Source organism: Narcine bancroftii, chromosome 2 (genome assembly GCF_036971445.1).
Source record: "Narcine bancroftii isolate sNarBan1 chromosome 2, sNarBan1.hap1, whole genome shotgun sequence".
NCBI lineage: Eukaryota > Metazoa > Chordata > Chondrichthyes > Torpediniformes > Narcinidae > Narcine > Narcine bancroftii.
The window spans coordinates 179,585,339-179,600,803 of NC_091470.1; the positions used below are offsets into that span (position 1 = coordinate 179,585,339).

At 45.6% G+C, this 15,465-nt stretch overlaps 2 protein-coding genes across 2 annotated transcripts in view; one reads left to right on the forward strand and one right to left on the reverse strand.

The window, feature by feature from the left end:
• rps5 (ribosomal protein S5) overlaps positions 1-15,465 on the reverse strand; it is a 335,501-nt gene that overhangs the window by 257,800 nt on the left and 62,236 nt on the right. The window lies entirely within an intron of this gene.
• sh3bp5lb (SH3-binding domain protein 5-like, b) overlaps positions 1-15,465 on the forward strand; it is a 30,484-nt gene that overhangs the window by 9,262 nt on the left and 5,757 nt on the right. Inside the window, exon 2 of the mRNA XM_069919348.1 lies at positions 13,940-14,002. Coding sequence (XP_069775449.1) covers positions 13,940-14,002 — 63 coding nt within the window. The remainder of the gene's footprint in view (positions 1-13,939; positions 14,003-15,465) is intronic.

Sequence of the window (15,465 nt, forward strand, 5' to 3'; positions counted from 1 at the left end):
AGACGAACAACGAATAATATCTGTAAATTTATTAACTTAATTCATGCAGTAGAAGGAAATAAAACTCCAGCAGTAGCGGTTGCTTTAGACACAGAGAAGGCCTTTGACAGAGTAGAATGGAATTATTTATTCAAAATACTACAAAAATTCAGCCTACCAGAGAAATATATTAATTGGATTAAAGCATTATATAAGGGGCCATTGGCGAAAGTGACAGTAAATGGATATATATCAAAACAATTTAACTTGAGCAGATCAACAAGGCAGGGATGTCCTCTATCTCCCTCACTGTTCACATTAGCTATAGAACCACTAGCAGAACTGATAAGAACAGAAAATAAAATAAGAGGGATAAAAATAAAAGAGAAGGAATATAAAATCAGTCTATTTGCAGATGACGTTATAATATACTTAACAGAACCAGAAATATCAATAAAAGAATTACATAAGAAATTGAAAGAATATGGAGAAGTGTCAGGGTACAAGATCAACGCAAATAAAAGTGAAGCAATGCCAATGAATAATGCGGATTTCACATAGTTTAAGAAAGAATCACCATTTAGATGGCAAACACAAGCAATGCGATACCTAGGTATACAACTAAATAAAAATCTCAGCCATCTATATAAACTAAATTATCATCCATTAATGAAAAAATTACAAGATGACTTAGAGCATTGGAAAGACTTACCACTAACACTGATAGGAAGGATAAACTGTATTAAAATGAACATTTTCCCAAGGATACAATACCTATTTCAGTCATTACCAATTCACCTAACAGAGAAATTCTTCAAGGAGCTAAAGAAAATAATAAGGAAATTCTTATGGAAAGGGGGGAAGCCGAGGATAGCATTAGATAAATTAACAGAATGGTACAAACAAGGAGGCTTACAACTTCCAAACTTTAAGAATTATTATAGAGCAGCACAATTAAGATACCTATCAGATTTTTATCAAACTAGGGAAAATCCAGATTGGACCAGATTAGAACTAGATAAAATAGGGGAGAAGATACCTGAACATATACTATATAAATGGGATGAAAAATTGGTGCAACGTAGGAATTCACCGGTATTGCATCATCTCCTCAACATCTGGAAGAAGATTCACGTAGAAAGGAATAAAACAAATTACCAACTACCAAAACTAATATTGACGCAAAATCAACTAATCCCTTTCACAATAGATAACTTTTCCTTCAGAGAATGGGAGAGAAAAGGGATCAAAAGAATAGAAAATTGTTTTTCGGGAAATAAATTATTATCCTTTGAACAAATGAAGGATAAATATAATATAACTCACGATATAATGTTTGCATACCACCAACTGAAAACCTACTTGAAGGACAAATTGGGAAACAGTCTGAGGTTACCAGAAGGAAGCAATTTTGAATATGTGATTACAGACACAATGATAATTTAAAAATGTATAACAAACATGTACATCAAACTGCAAGAAAAGGAGAACGAGGAAAAAAACGGTAAACCTTAACAAAAATGGGAACAAGATCTAAACATAAAGATAAAGAATGAAACATGGGAATGAAACATGAAACTATGCTCCGGAACTATGAGAAATACAATAAACACGAGGTTACGCATGATACAATATAACTGGATACACAGGCTATACATCACACCTCAAAAGTTAAATAAATGGGACCCAACAGTATCAGACAGATGTTTTCGCTGTAAAAAGGAAACGGGAACAACAATTCATGCAATTTGGACATGTGAGAAAGTGGAAAAATTTTGGGAAGATCTAAACCAGATATTAAATAAAATCACAAAAAGCAATATACCAAAAAACCCAGAGATCTTCCTCCTAAGTAATATAAGAAATAAAGAATTTGGACTCGATTTGGATGGAACACAAAAATGATTTGTTATGATAGCCCTAATGTAGCAAAAAAAATGTATTATGTCAACCTGGAAATTAGAAGACAACTTGAGAATACAACAATGAAATGAATAAATGTATTCCATTAGAAAAAATAACATATAATTTAAGAAATAACATCACAATATTCAAACAAATATGGGAGCCATACATAAAATACAATAGAGAAATCCTACCATGGACCTCCACCACCTAAAATGACAGAAGGAGAAGATAACGAAAAGAACTGACTCAGTAAAATTTCTTGTTTATTTTTATTAAGTGACAACATTGTTTAACGGGTTTAATGTATCTTATAGATTGAACTTCAAATAAATGGGAAAGGGGGTGAGGGAGGGAGGGAAGGGAGGGGGGAAAAGGGGGAGAAAATGACACTATATATTCAAGAGAAAAAATGTCTGTATGTATCTTGGTCAATATGGTTTATAGTGTGAAAAATTTTTAAAATTTAAAAAAAAGTTTCTCTGTGGCATTGGGAAGTAACATCCCTCCAACCCAGTTGAAATTTCCACATCACACCACAGGAAGAAATTCAGCCACTTCCCTTTACCTTGGGACGCTCAGTTGAACCTGCGCCATTCACAGCCTGGGAATTAGGCAACCAGATGTACAAGTTGCACAAGGCAATATGGACTGCTCCTTGCAGTCATCTCTGGCCTTTGCTCCGAGTCAAACAGCCAGTGGTGCAAAGTCCTCGTTGGAGCCTCCAGTAGATAAACGTGCCCCATCCCCGTGCCAATACATCTGTCCATGGCCTCACGTACTGACCTCCCAAGACTGCCCGTAAATTGGTGGAACAACATTTGATTTTTCATCTGGGCACTTTTGAAATTGGACGGCATTAACATCGACTTCTCTGGTTTCTGCTAGACCACTCCCTGTTCTCCCTCCCTTCCCCATCCCTCTGTCCTCCACCCCTCCATTCACAGAGCCATCCCCCCCTCCCCCCTGTTTGCTGGTGTGTCCTCCCTTCCTTCTCCACCTATTACTTCCTGCCTGTGGGACAGTGCTCCTCCCTCTGCCCCTTCTCGCCACCATTTTGTGCACCCGACTGCTGATATTTTCTTTATAATCTCTATGAGTGGCTCAAGCCCAAAACGTTGGTTCTGTATCTTTACCTGCACAATGACCTACTGAGTTTCTCCAGCATTGTTTTTTTACTTCAATCACGATGTCTGCATATGTTCGTGTTTCACTATTAGTATGTGATGCTGTCTTATGAACTGATCTCTCCCTGTAACCGCATGTTACTGTTTTACTTGCTGTACTACGCTGTGTTGGAATGCTCGCAAAAAAAATCTTCTGACTAAATCCCGAGACAGCTGGCAGTGCGGTTTGTACATTCTACCCGTACCTGTGTGGGTTTTCTCCGGGTGCTCTGGTTTGCTTCCACCGTTCAAAACGTACCTGGTGGGGGGTGGTGGTTGTAGGTCAATTGGGTGTAATTGGGCTCATTGGCCAATAGGGCATGTTACCGTGTTGTATGTCTAAATATAAATGAACTTGCTGAGATAGGGTGAAAGCTCTTCACTCACTAGCTGGTGAACCTTTGGAATTCTCCATCTCATTTGAGGCGGTGTCTCAGGAATTTGGGAATCGGGGGGAGGGCAGATGGAATGGTGGAGTGAGTTGATGGGCCATGAGGCCAATTACACGGGGCAACAAATTTTTCTCAAAAGGTTTGCTTCCTGAAAAAAAAATTGGGATTAAAATAGATAATTTCAAGTTGAACACAAAGATAATTTTGGGTTTGCTGTATCACGTCGGAAGTTGGAGGAATACATGGTTCCCGTGAGCCAGTGTCCAGCAGCCCGTGTGTGTCCCCGAACTGCAAGTTGCCTGCAACCTGTGTGGGCCCCTCACTGGTCCAAGTTGCATGCAGTAGAAATCCGAAAATCCGGACAGCTCAGGGACTGGGCCAGTCTGGATTTTCGGATTTTCCTGATTCTCGGGCAGAATTCTAACTTCAGGAGGAATAAAGGCTACAGTACTTGTGGATGGAACCCTTGCAGCTTCTCCTGCATTTACTACACTACTTGATACTTCATTTGCTTTCTTTAAATACTTTTGTATATTGGCTTTGAACACTCCAGCATAGTACTGGTCCTTCAGCCCTTGATGCTCTGCTGACCTATTTATAAGTACTCAACCCTCCTTATCTCGTAAGCCTCTATTTCTCTTCCATCCATGTGCCTATCCAAGAGTCTCTTAAATGTCCCTGACGTTCCAGCCTCGACCACCATCCCTAGCGAGCCATTCCGGGGACCCACAACTCTCTGCGTTTTTGAAAAAAGAAAACTCTTACCCCTGAAGTCTCCCCTAAACTTCCCTCTCTTCACTTTGTATAGACGTCCTCTGGTGTTTGCTACTCCTGCCCTGGGAAGCAGGTGCTGGCCGTCCGCCCTGACTATGCCTCTCATAATCTTGTAGACCTCTTTCAAGTTTCCTCTCATCCTTCTTCACTCCATAGAGAAAAGTTCCAGCTCTGCTAACCTTGCCTCATAAGACTTATTTTCCAATCCAGGCAACATCCTGGTAAATCTCCTTTGCCCCCTCTCCATAGCTTACCCATCCTTTCTATAATGAGGTGACCAGAATTGAACACACACTGGTCTCACCAGAGATGTGTAGAGTTGCAACACGACCTCGATTCTTGAACTTAACCCCCCCTTTTCATGAAGCCCGACATCTTAACTATCTTATCCACCTGTGCGGCGACCTTGAAAGGTATGTGGATTTGGACCCCAAAGTCCCTCTGTTCATCCACACTCTTAAGTAAGCAACCCTTAACCCTGTACTCAGCCTTCACCTCATGCTAATCTGATTGTACTCCATCTGCCTATTTTCAGCCCAACTCTACATGCTGTCTATATCCTTTTGTAACCTATGACACCCTTCAGCTCCATCCACAACTCCAACCTTCATAGCTTCTGCAAACGTACTGACCCATCCTTCCGCCTCTTCACCCAGGTCATTTATAAAAATCACAAAGACCAGGGGTCCCAGAACAGATCCCTGCGGGCCCTCCACTAGTCACCGACCTCTGGGCAGAATCCTTTCCTTCCACTACTACTCTCTGCTTTCTACCTGCAAGCCGATTTCTTTTTTATCCACACGGCCAAGATCTCTTCCCTCATAACTTTCACCCACCCTACACTCAGCATTTTCTTGTTACCTCCTTAAAAAAAACTCAATTAGACTCATGATGTATGACCCTCCCTTCACAAAGCCATGCTGATTATCCTTGAGTAGATTACTTCTCCAAATACTCATAGGCCATATCCTTAAGAATCCCCTCCAATATTTTGCACACCCCTGACATGAAACTCACAGTTCTCTAATTCCCAGGATTCTCCGTTACCTTTTTTTAAACAAGAGGAACACATATGCCATTCTCCAATCCTCCGGCTTCTCCCCAGTGGCGAAATAAGACTCAAAGATCGTAGCTTCTGTCCCAGGTATCAGCAACCTGGGATACATCTCGTACGGCCCTGGGGACTTTATTAATGTTAATGTTTTTAAGAAGTTTGCGAACTTTGTAATTTCTTTGTGATAAGATTATTCTGCACCATATGCGCACACAGGATGTCTTGTAGACTGAAGTAAGATTCTGTTCCACAAATTTAATAATTATTTCCTTGGACTTCAAGCAATAGCCTTTCTTTTATATTTTAGATTTTCCAATGTCGTATGTTTCCATTAAAACAGTTTTGCTTACACCACATTCTAGTTTCTTAATCATTTCAAGTTTGTCACTCATTGTGTACATGTTCTTTCTCTTCACATCACACTACGCATGCACGTGCGCACATAAAAGCCCACGAAATTGAAAAAGTTTTAAAAGTCTGATTTCTCGGGAGGTCTGGATTTTTGGACTTCTACTGCAGGTAGAAGGCAGCCCGTTTGGCCTAGCGGTTAGCGCAACGCCTTTACAGCGCCAGCAATCAGGACCGGGATTCGAATCCTGTGGTGTCTGTCTGTAAGGAATTTGTGCGTTCTCCCCATGTCTGGCGGCATGGGCACCACGTGATCTATGTCTTAAAAAGAAATCTCTCTTCTGCTTGTGAATGAATCGGATTATGTACAATGGGCCAGTCAAATGGCAGCCTTTGTCCTGGATGGTGTTGCACTCCTCCACCCTAGCATGCCGTGCAGGTTTTGGGAAGTTCTGAAGCAGAACTCCAAAATTCAAATCGTTGCCAGTTGTGCAGCAGTGATGAAATGTGTGGGCATGTGGACATCAGATCGATGAGTCAGCTGAAGTTTAGGGGGAAGATGTGGTTTTAATGTTCCTTTTATTGTCACGTAATAATATGTAAAAATGTAATGTACATGATATAATTCTGTCTGCTGTAAGACAGAGTCGCCATGAGCATTGCCTGGCACCCCCAACAGCACGAGAGAAAGAGAAGCAAAAGAAAGTCCCTTCAGAGTCACTGAGTGTCCGTGGTTTCGCCTCCAGCGCTTCTGCAGTCGCATAGACTCCTGTTCGATCTGCCGGCTGCCTGAGCTCCAGATCCGAACCCCCCGATATGATCAGGAAGCCTTTAGCGCCCTTCAGGAGCCCTTTCGAATCCCGGCTCCGATACCTGATTCCCATGAGCCACTCTCCAGCAGCCTGTGTGGGTCCTTCAACCGCTGAGACCCTGGCTGGCCTGCCGCCAATGTTGCCTTCCTGTTGGGTTGTGTCCTTTGCTCCCCCTTCTCAATGGGGAGGGGGGGGTTGTTCTCCCTGTGACTGGTGCCCTGTGCCAGTCAGCTGCCCGCCAGGAGTCCTTCAACATGTGGTGGTGCGCTGCTGAGCACATGCGCCACCATCTCGGGCACAGACCATGGTTGCAGGATTTTAAAGTACACCACCATTGGCAGACATTGGTGAGGCCAAATCTGGAGCATTGTGTAAAGTTTTGGTCACCTAACATCAGTAATGAGATCAATAAGATTGAGCGAGTCCAGTTAAGATTTACTCAGATGTTGCCGGGACTTCCAGAACTGAGTTACAGGGAAGAGTTGAACGGTTAGGACTTTATTCCCTGGAGCGTAGAAGAATGAGGGGAAATTTGATAGAGGTTTACAAAATTACGAGGGGTATAGACAGAGTCAATGCAAGTAGGATTTTTTTCCACTGAGGTTGGGTGAGATACAAACCAGAGGACATGGGTTAAGGGTTAAAGGGGAAAAATTTAAGGAGAATTTCTTCACAGAGAGTGGTGGGAGTATGGAACGAGATGCCAGCTGGTGGTGAATGTAGGCTTAATTTTCACATTTAAGAAAGATTTGGACAGGTACGTGGATGGGAGGTGTTCTAAGGGTTATGGACTGGGTGCAGGTCATGTTCAGCACAGACGAAAAGGGACAAAAGGCCTATTTACTGTGCTGCAATGCTCTATAGTTCTATGGCTCCTTTAACAGGCCATGTAAAGCCTGTATGGAGCCGTTGGCATCGTGGCCGGGTGGTAGGACCTTGTGGAGCAGTGCTGTGGCTCCGCTCTCCTGGGTCCACACCCTTGACAGCTCTGGCAGCGCCACCCTCCTGGGGCAGTATGCTTGGAGATTGGGGAAAGGTCTGGAGCAGAGGTGGACTCTGTGAACGTTTTTGATGGAGTTTAACCAAGTTTGTGTTCATTCACTTCCTTTGATGGCCTTTTGTGACTCGCTGCCAGTTTCAGTGTGCGGATGCCTCTGTGAATGACTTTGGGACTTTTTTTCCTGCATTATGCAAGTGGATGTTATTAACAACATAAAATATAGTGCTTATCCGAAAGAAGGCAACAGATTTCAAGGTGTATGAATTATACATTATCCCTCGATGCATAATTTAAATGCCTTTGGCCTACAGTGGAATAAAAAAACCAAGTATAAATAGGACGCACATCAAACCTGTCAGCAGAAAATAAAAGCGCGTGTCTTCCTTTCATGATTAGCTCCAATAGGAGATTGATTTCCTCCGGGGGAAAGCTCTCCATTCAATTCACATTCTCTCATTCAAATAATCGGATGGCCCTTTTCTTCTCAGCGGCAAATGTCTATTCTCGTTTATTTTCCTCCGTTCAGCTCTATTTCAGGGTAATCCAGTTGACTGTTCCGATTGGTGAAGATTTCGTTACTTTTACATCAGTTGCCTCTTTGTTCTGCTCTCCTGATATTAACGTCCCAAAAACTCCCTCTGCCATCAGATTTCTGAACGGACAGGGAACCTATGGGCGCTACCTCACTTTTTTTGACCCCAAAATCTTGTATTTACTCATTTGAAATTTATTAGCAGTTCTGCAACTGTGAAGCACAACTCTGCTGCCGCAAATCGTCAAATTTGCGTGGCAGTTAGCACTGCGCTGTTACAGCCCCAGCGACCTTGGCTCGAATCTGGAATTCTCATGTGTGTGGGTTTCCTCCGGGGGCTCGGGTTTCCGCCCATCCTTCAAAACATTTCGGTCAATTGGGGCAGCACAGGCTCCTGGGCCAGAAGGGCCTCTTACCACCTGTATGCCTAAATTTCCCCAAAATAATTTGTGACACATGTTCGTGACAATAATTCTGATTCATGTAAAAAAAACATAGGTTCAAACAGTTCCTTTTATTGTCACATAATAATTCATTAAAAATGTAATATACTTGATATTCTTCAACTTCAGCCCACTGCAAGGCAAGCAAAGAGTCGCCATGAGTGTTGCCCAGCGCCCCTAACAATAGGAGAAAGGCTAAATTACAGTTCCGTCAATGCAAAATAAAAAAAATAACTAGTGCAACAGAAAAGGTGAGGTAGTGTCTGTGGTTCATTGTCTGTTTATAAATCTGTTGGAGAGGGGAAGAGGCTGTTTTTGTACCATTGAGAGTGCATCTTCAGGCTCCTGTACCTCCTTTCTGACGATAGCAGTGTGAAAAGGGCAGGTTGAGGGTCCTCGATGATAGAGGCTGCTTTCTTGAGGCACTCCCCCTTAAAGATGTCCTCGATGGAGTGAAGTCTGGTGCCTGTGATGGCGCAGGCCAAGTTCACAACCCTCTGGAATTTATTCTTGTCCTGAGACTTGGCACCTCCATACTAGACTGTGATGCAACCAGACTGAATGCTCTCCACAGTCCACCTGTAGAAATTTGCAAGAGTCTTCGATAACGTCCCGAATCTCCTCAAATTCCTCACAGAATATAGATGCTAACGAGCCTTCTTCAAGATTGCATCGACATGGAGGCCCCAGGATAAATCTTCAGCGACACCCAGGAATTTGAAGTTCTTTACCGTCTCCACTGCTGACCACTCAATGAGAACTGGTTCTTCAGATTTCCCCCTTCCTGAAGTCCACAATCAGTTCCTTTGTTTTGCTAATGTTGAGTGCAAAGTTGTGTGACATCATTAACGAGCTGATCTTCCCCCTCCTCTATGCTTACCCGTTGCCGTCTGTGATTCTGCCAGCGACTGTATTGTCATCGGTAAATTTATTGATGATATTCGAATTGTGCCTACCCAGACAGGCATGGGTGTAGAGTGAGTAGGGCAGTGGGCTAAGCACTTATCCTGTCTTTAGATTGAGGGCTGCTTGTGCCATGGGCAGGGGTCAGTCATTGTGAGCTGGGATCCTCCATCGAGTGTTAATTTCTCACCTCCCTTCCATCACCGAGACATTCACTGGGTCTCGGGGTTGTCTCTCTCCACAGACGGTTAGTTTGGGTGGGGCGTAGTGAGAGTTTCGCAGCCAGGTCTTGGCTGATGGTACTCCAGGGAGTTTTAAGGGCTGAGATCCCGCAGTGTCAAGTGCAGACAGACATGGTTATCTGCTCCGAGCTGTGTGCACATAAGCTGATGGGTTTGTTTGTGATGTGCCTGTCTCCTGTGAGTTACAGTGTCACAGTGCTGCCAGGGTTCTGCAAAGCCTTTGTGTCAACTGCAGTCAAACCCATCGAACTCTCCTGCCACAGAGCATATTATTGTCACCACAGAATGGGTCACAACTCCAACTGTAGCTGAGTGGCGAATGAGGAATGAATCAGCGAGCAGATCTGACTAACTGCAGGGCTTACAAGCACTGGAATGAGGGGTGTGGGGGGGGGGGTTTTGCTGGAAATGCCTGCTAGGCAAAAGAGTTAACCCCCTTCACTGGGAATGGGCTGGCGGAAGTTGTTGTGAGTGGGAAGGGGTGGTGAGGGGATTATTCCTGTCCTGTGGGACCGGGCTGGTAGGGGTCGGTGTGAATGGTGAGGGTGGGGGGGGGTAATCCCTTCCTGTGGGAACGTACTGGTGGAGGTCGGTATGAGTGGTGAGGGGTGGTTGGGGGGGGTTAACCCCCTCCTTTGAGAATGGATTAGTGGGGGTCTGAGTGAGTGGGGAGGGGAGGTTTGAAAGTTAATCCCCTCCTCTGGGAATGGTCTGCGGGGGGGGGGGAGTCTCAGGTAGAACGTGGAACTGTACAGCACAGGAAAAGGTTCTTCCACCTGTGGTGTGTGTAGCAAGCACGATATGTAAAATCCTCCTGCTTCGCCTGGTTCTCTTTCTCCTCTGCAAGTATCTGACTGGGGCCTGGTAGCTGAAAGAGTTAATCCCTTAGGTTCCCAGTGACTGACTGAGAGTCCAGCATCCTCGAAGGTTCCTTTTGTTCTCAAGTAATATCACATTAAAAATGTAATCTACAAGATATGCTTCAATGTTTGCCTGCTGTAAGGCAAACAGTGTTACCATGAGCATTGCCCGGCGCCCCTAAAGCATTAGGGAGATTGCCTCATTGAGCGCCTAAGCTCTGTCTGCCGCAATAGCGTGGATCTCCCAGTGGTCACCCATTTCAATTTCCCTGTCCCATCCCCTTGCCAGCTTCTGTCTGGATGGCATTAGCTTTGACTTCTCCGGTTTCTATTAAACCACCCCCACCTCCATCCTCACCTTCCTGTCTCCTTTCCTCTGGTTCTCCCTCTCTCTCTCCCCACCCCCCCCCCCCCCACTTTTCCCTCTGTCTCTTTTCACAGAGCCAAAAATCAATTCTCACCTTTCCTCTTAACATATCCCATTAACACCTTGAGTTAGTCTTCCCTCTCCCATTCTTCCCCCAGTCTTTAACTCAGACACCTCCATGCTTTTTGCTTATGCCTTGAGGAAGGGCTTAGGCCCGAAACATCGGAAATATACCTTTACTTCCTCCGGACACTGCAAGATCGGCTGAGTTCCTCCAGCATTTCTGTGTGATTTTGTGCCCGATGCGTTGTGAGGCACAATCTGTGAACTATGGTGTAAGAAAGTTATTGCATATAATTGGGGTGCCTTTGCCAGAGAGCCCTTGTGCAGGCGGATCCCTGACCAAAAATGTCCGTGCCGGGGCCATGAGTGTCAAGAACAGAGAAAGGATGTGGGGTGCGAGATCAGTGGGGTCTGGGCGGGTGGCAGTGGTACGAGGCCACATAGCCCCATGTGTTTCACCTGGAAATCATCGACGTGATGTTCCATTCTGGCGATGGACTTCTGCTGCCTCTCTGAGGCATTGGAGAAGTCTGTACAGCGGATAGAGACGCTACCTCGCAGCCCCAGAGACCTCGGTTCGATCCGTCACCTCGGGCGGTGCCTGTGTGGAGTTTGCACGATCTCCCTGTGACCATGTGGGTATTTTCACCCCCCCCCCCCCCCGGGTGCTCAGGTTTCCTCCCAGAGGGGTTGTAGGTTGATCGGCCACTGTAAATTTCCCCCAGTGTGTGGGTGAGGGTGGAATGAGGCAAAGGAAGGGGGTGTATGAGTGTTTATTGGCTGTTGCTCAAGCTCTCAATGTGAAGATGGACTGAGGTTCTTGTTGCTGCAGCCACATCGGTGACCAAAAGACATAGTAGAAATAGGCCATTCAGCCCATCGAGTCTGCCCCCCCCCCCCCCCATTCTCCCATTCATCCCCACTGCCAGTCTTCTTTCCATAACCTTTGAAACTCTGGATAATCAAGAACCATTCTCTCTCGACTTTCAATACACCCAATGACCTGGTCTCTACAACCGCATGTGGCAACAAATTCCACACATTTATCACCCTCTGACTGAAGAAACTCCTCGTCTCCGTTCTAATCCTCTTGACCCTGACTGTCCCACCGTGGGAAACTCACCTTTCTAGATCTACTGTTCACGCCTTTCAACATTTGAAATGTTTCAATGAGGACCCCTCCCCCCATTCTCCTAAATTTCAGCAAATACAAAGAGTCTCCTCATATGATAACACTTTCATAAGATTCAAGATTCTTTTATTTTAAATTTAGACATACAGCACGATAATTCCAGCCCACGAGCCCATGCCACCCTATCAACCTACAACCCACTGTACGTTTTTTGAAGGGTGGGAGGTAACTGGACCCCCCGGGGAAAACCCACGCACACATTGAGAGAACGTACAAACTCCTTACAGACAATGCGGGGTTCAAATCCCGGTCCCGATCGCTGGCGCTGTAACAGCGTGGTGCTAACCGTTACGCTAACCTTGCTGCCCTACATAATATAACACAAAATTTTGTGTAATATTACACAAAATTGCATTTAGTCGACTGTAAGGCAAAGATTCGCTATCAGCAGAAATTGCCCGGCGCCCCTTATAGTCAGAAAAAGAGAGTTCCCCCTCCCACCCCAGAGTTACCGAGTGTTCATGGATTCGCCTCCAGCCCCACAGACTTCAATCCCAACCGTCGGCAGCCTGACCTCCAGATCTGAACTTCAGGTAGCCCTCCTGCCCTTGGTGCCTTCTCTTGCATACCCATTCCATGGGACGACGTGAGACGGAATGCTGGATAAATATGAAAGGATGGACAAATATTCACAGTGATATTGAGGAGAACTGATTCAGTTGAGAACGAGAAGTGATGTTGATTGCAATACTGATGAGAATGTTTGGGGAGGGTTCAACAGATGAGTGGAAGGGCTGCTTGCTGGTGAGCACGGACTCTGAGCTGTACCTCCGCGTGAACACAGTCTCCAGGGGCGAGTGCTGTCTCTGTCACCATGCAGCCGAGCACTCAAGCCCCCTCGGAATTTCTTTGTATTTGCTGTAAAAGTTGATGGGATGTGGGACGGAATGACAAAAAGCAGAGATTGTGGGGGGGGGGATTGGATGGTGCTGCGTGGAATCTGGCAGAGGTACGAGATGTGAGTGCTGCATTGATTACACTGGGCCACAAACTTTGTTCAAAAGGTTTATTTCCTGATTTAAAAAAAATTGGGGAATCTGATTCGACTTCAAGCTGAACACAAAGATAATTTCAGATTTGCTGTATCATGTAGGAAACTGGAGAATCATTAACTTTCATTGAATGTAGCACGTTTAATCTCATCAGGATGCTGACACATTGTGTTAGTTCAACCGAGACCGAAAAATGCTTTGCTACTGATTTTCGTTTGCACTCAGCATCTGATGCCCCTCATGTCAGTGTCCAGCAATAGGCAGCCGGCTGACGTTGATGGATTCCAGTTGCCCAGATCCCGCTTCTTCCACGGTCACAATGTCCGAGTGAAACCTTTTACCACGTTCGCCACTGACTGCACCAAGATCAGCCGGGAAGACGTCCAAGTGCAAATGCACAAAGTGAATTTTCATTGACGTGTGGGCACTTCATGGTTTTGAGTGCTTGAAGCAGACTTAGAATATGACAGGAAATCACAAAAATAGGTTGTACCCAAAACATGGAACGTGACAGGGAGATGCTAAGGTGATTTTTGTGACCAAATCCATAAAATACACCCAGTACAGAAGGAAAATCTGTATTGTCCATTGTTACAGAATGAATGTTATGTTGCAGGTAGAGGGCATGATAGTTACAGTCGAGTCGAGGGGCATCAGTTCTGTGTGTGTTGCTTGAGATGGGCCACTGTAGTGGGGAGCTCACCTGTATGTCTATGTAGCTTAGAAACAATAATGAGTTGTCAGTGCTGTGTGCAGGCTGACCAGGGGTGGGGTGATGATTGGAGTGGGCAGTGTATGTGCCTGTTGAGGCAGTGACAGGAGCATTTCTCCCCTCTGTGACCCCCTCCCCCTCCAGTTTCTACTCTCTGGTTGATCTGCCCTTGGACACTGATCCAATTTTCCTCTTCTCCACAGGAGGAGCTGGAACAACTGAACCAGGCCAGCGAGGAGATCAATAAGGTGGAACTGCAGTTGGACGTAAGTATTCTCTACACACCCCCCCCCCCCCACTGCAATTTGGGCGCTGAAGGAGGGGGCGCTGCCTACCCTAGTCATCCGAAGAGGAAATCTGATGCCTTGGGATGAGTGAGACTCCGTGAATGAGCCGAAGGGAGTGACGAGGAGTTGGGGGAGAGGAGACTGTCAAACCCACTGTTAGGTGATCTGGTATGGAGACACACATACCCCTGAGCAGAAAACCCTGCAAAATGGTAGTGGACACAGCACAGAACATCACAGGCAAAACCCTCCCCACTATTGAGTTTGCAGAGGATTGGTATGACATCATAAACCTTGGCAAACTTTTACAGATGTGTGGTGGAAAGTGTGCCTATTGACTGCATCACGGTCTGGTACGGGGGCACCAATATCCCTGAGCGTAAAGCCTTGCAAAAGGTAGTGAACACAGGCCAGGACATCGCGGGCAAAACCCTGCCTTCCATCGAAAACATCAACGGGGAACGCTGCCGTTGGAGAGCAGCAGCGATCGTCAAGGATCCATGCCACCCGGCACACGCTTTGTTCTCGCTGCTGCCATCTGGAAAGAGGTATTGGTGCCACAAGACTTGCACCACCAGGTTCAGGAACAGCTGCTCCCCCTCCACTCTCAGACTCCTCAATGACAAACTCAATCAGGGACTTATTTAAAGACTCTATTGCACATTATTGATTTTTTTTTGTCTTTGTATTGCACAATCAGTTTGTTTACATTTCTTTATTTGTTTACATGTGTATGTATCTTGTATGGTTATTCAGCACTGCCATTAAGTGGTAATTCTGCCATGCCCACAGGAAAAAGAATCTCAGGGATGTTGTGTATGTACTCTGACAATAAATCTGAACTTTGAAATTTAGGCTTAGTCTCACAAATTAGCTGGTCCCATCCCGAAACGACCGACCATTTGTCTCCACGGTCACTGCCTGACCAGCTGAGACCCTCCAGCTCCTCTTTGATTGCCCAGCTTCCAGCATCTGTTTCTTTTTTCTTTGATTTCTTTAACAGCCCAAGACTTCCTGGCACTCTCTCTTCATGTTGCAGTCACTAACCTTGCAGTGTGTATGTCTGTAGGAGGACCTTGCAGTGTGTAGGAGGACCTTGCAGTGTGTAAGAGGACCTTGCAGTGTATAGGAGGACCTTGCAGTGTGTAGGAGGATCTTGCAGTGTGTAGGAGGACCTTGCAGTGTGTAGGAGGACCTTGCAGTGTGTAGGAGGACCTTGCAGTGTGTAGGAGGACCTTGCAGTGTGTAGGAGGACCTTGCAGTGTGTAGGAGGACCTTGCAGTGTGTAGGAGGACCTTGCAGTGTGTAGGAGGACCTTGCAGTGTGTAGGAGGACCTTGCAGTGTGTAGGAGGACCTTGCAGTGTGTAGGAGGACCTTGCAGTGTGTAGGAGGACCTTGCAGTGTGTAGGAGGACCTTGCAGTGTGTAGGAGGACCTTGCAG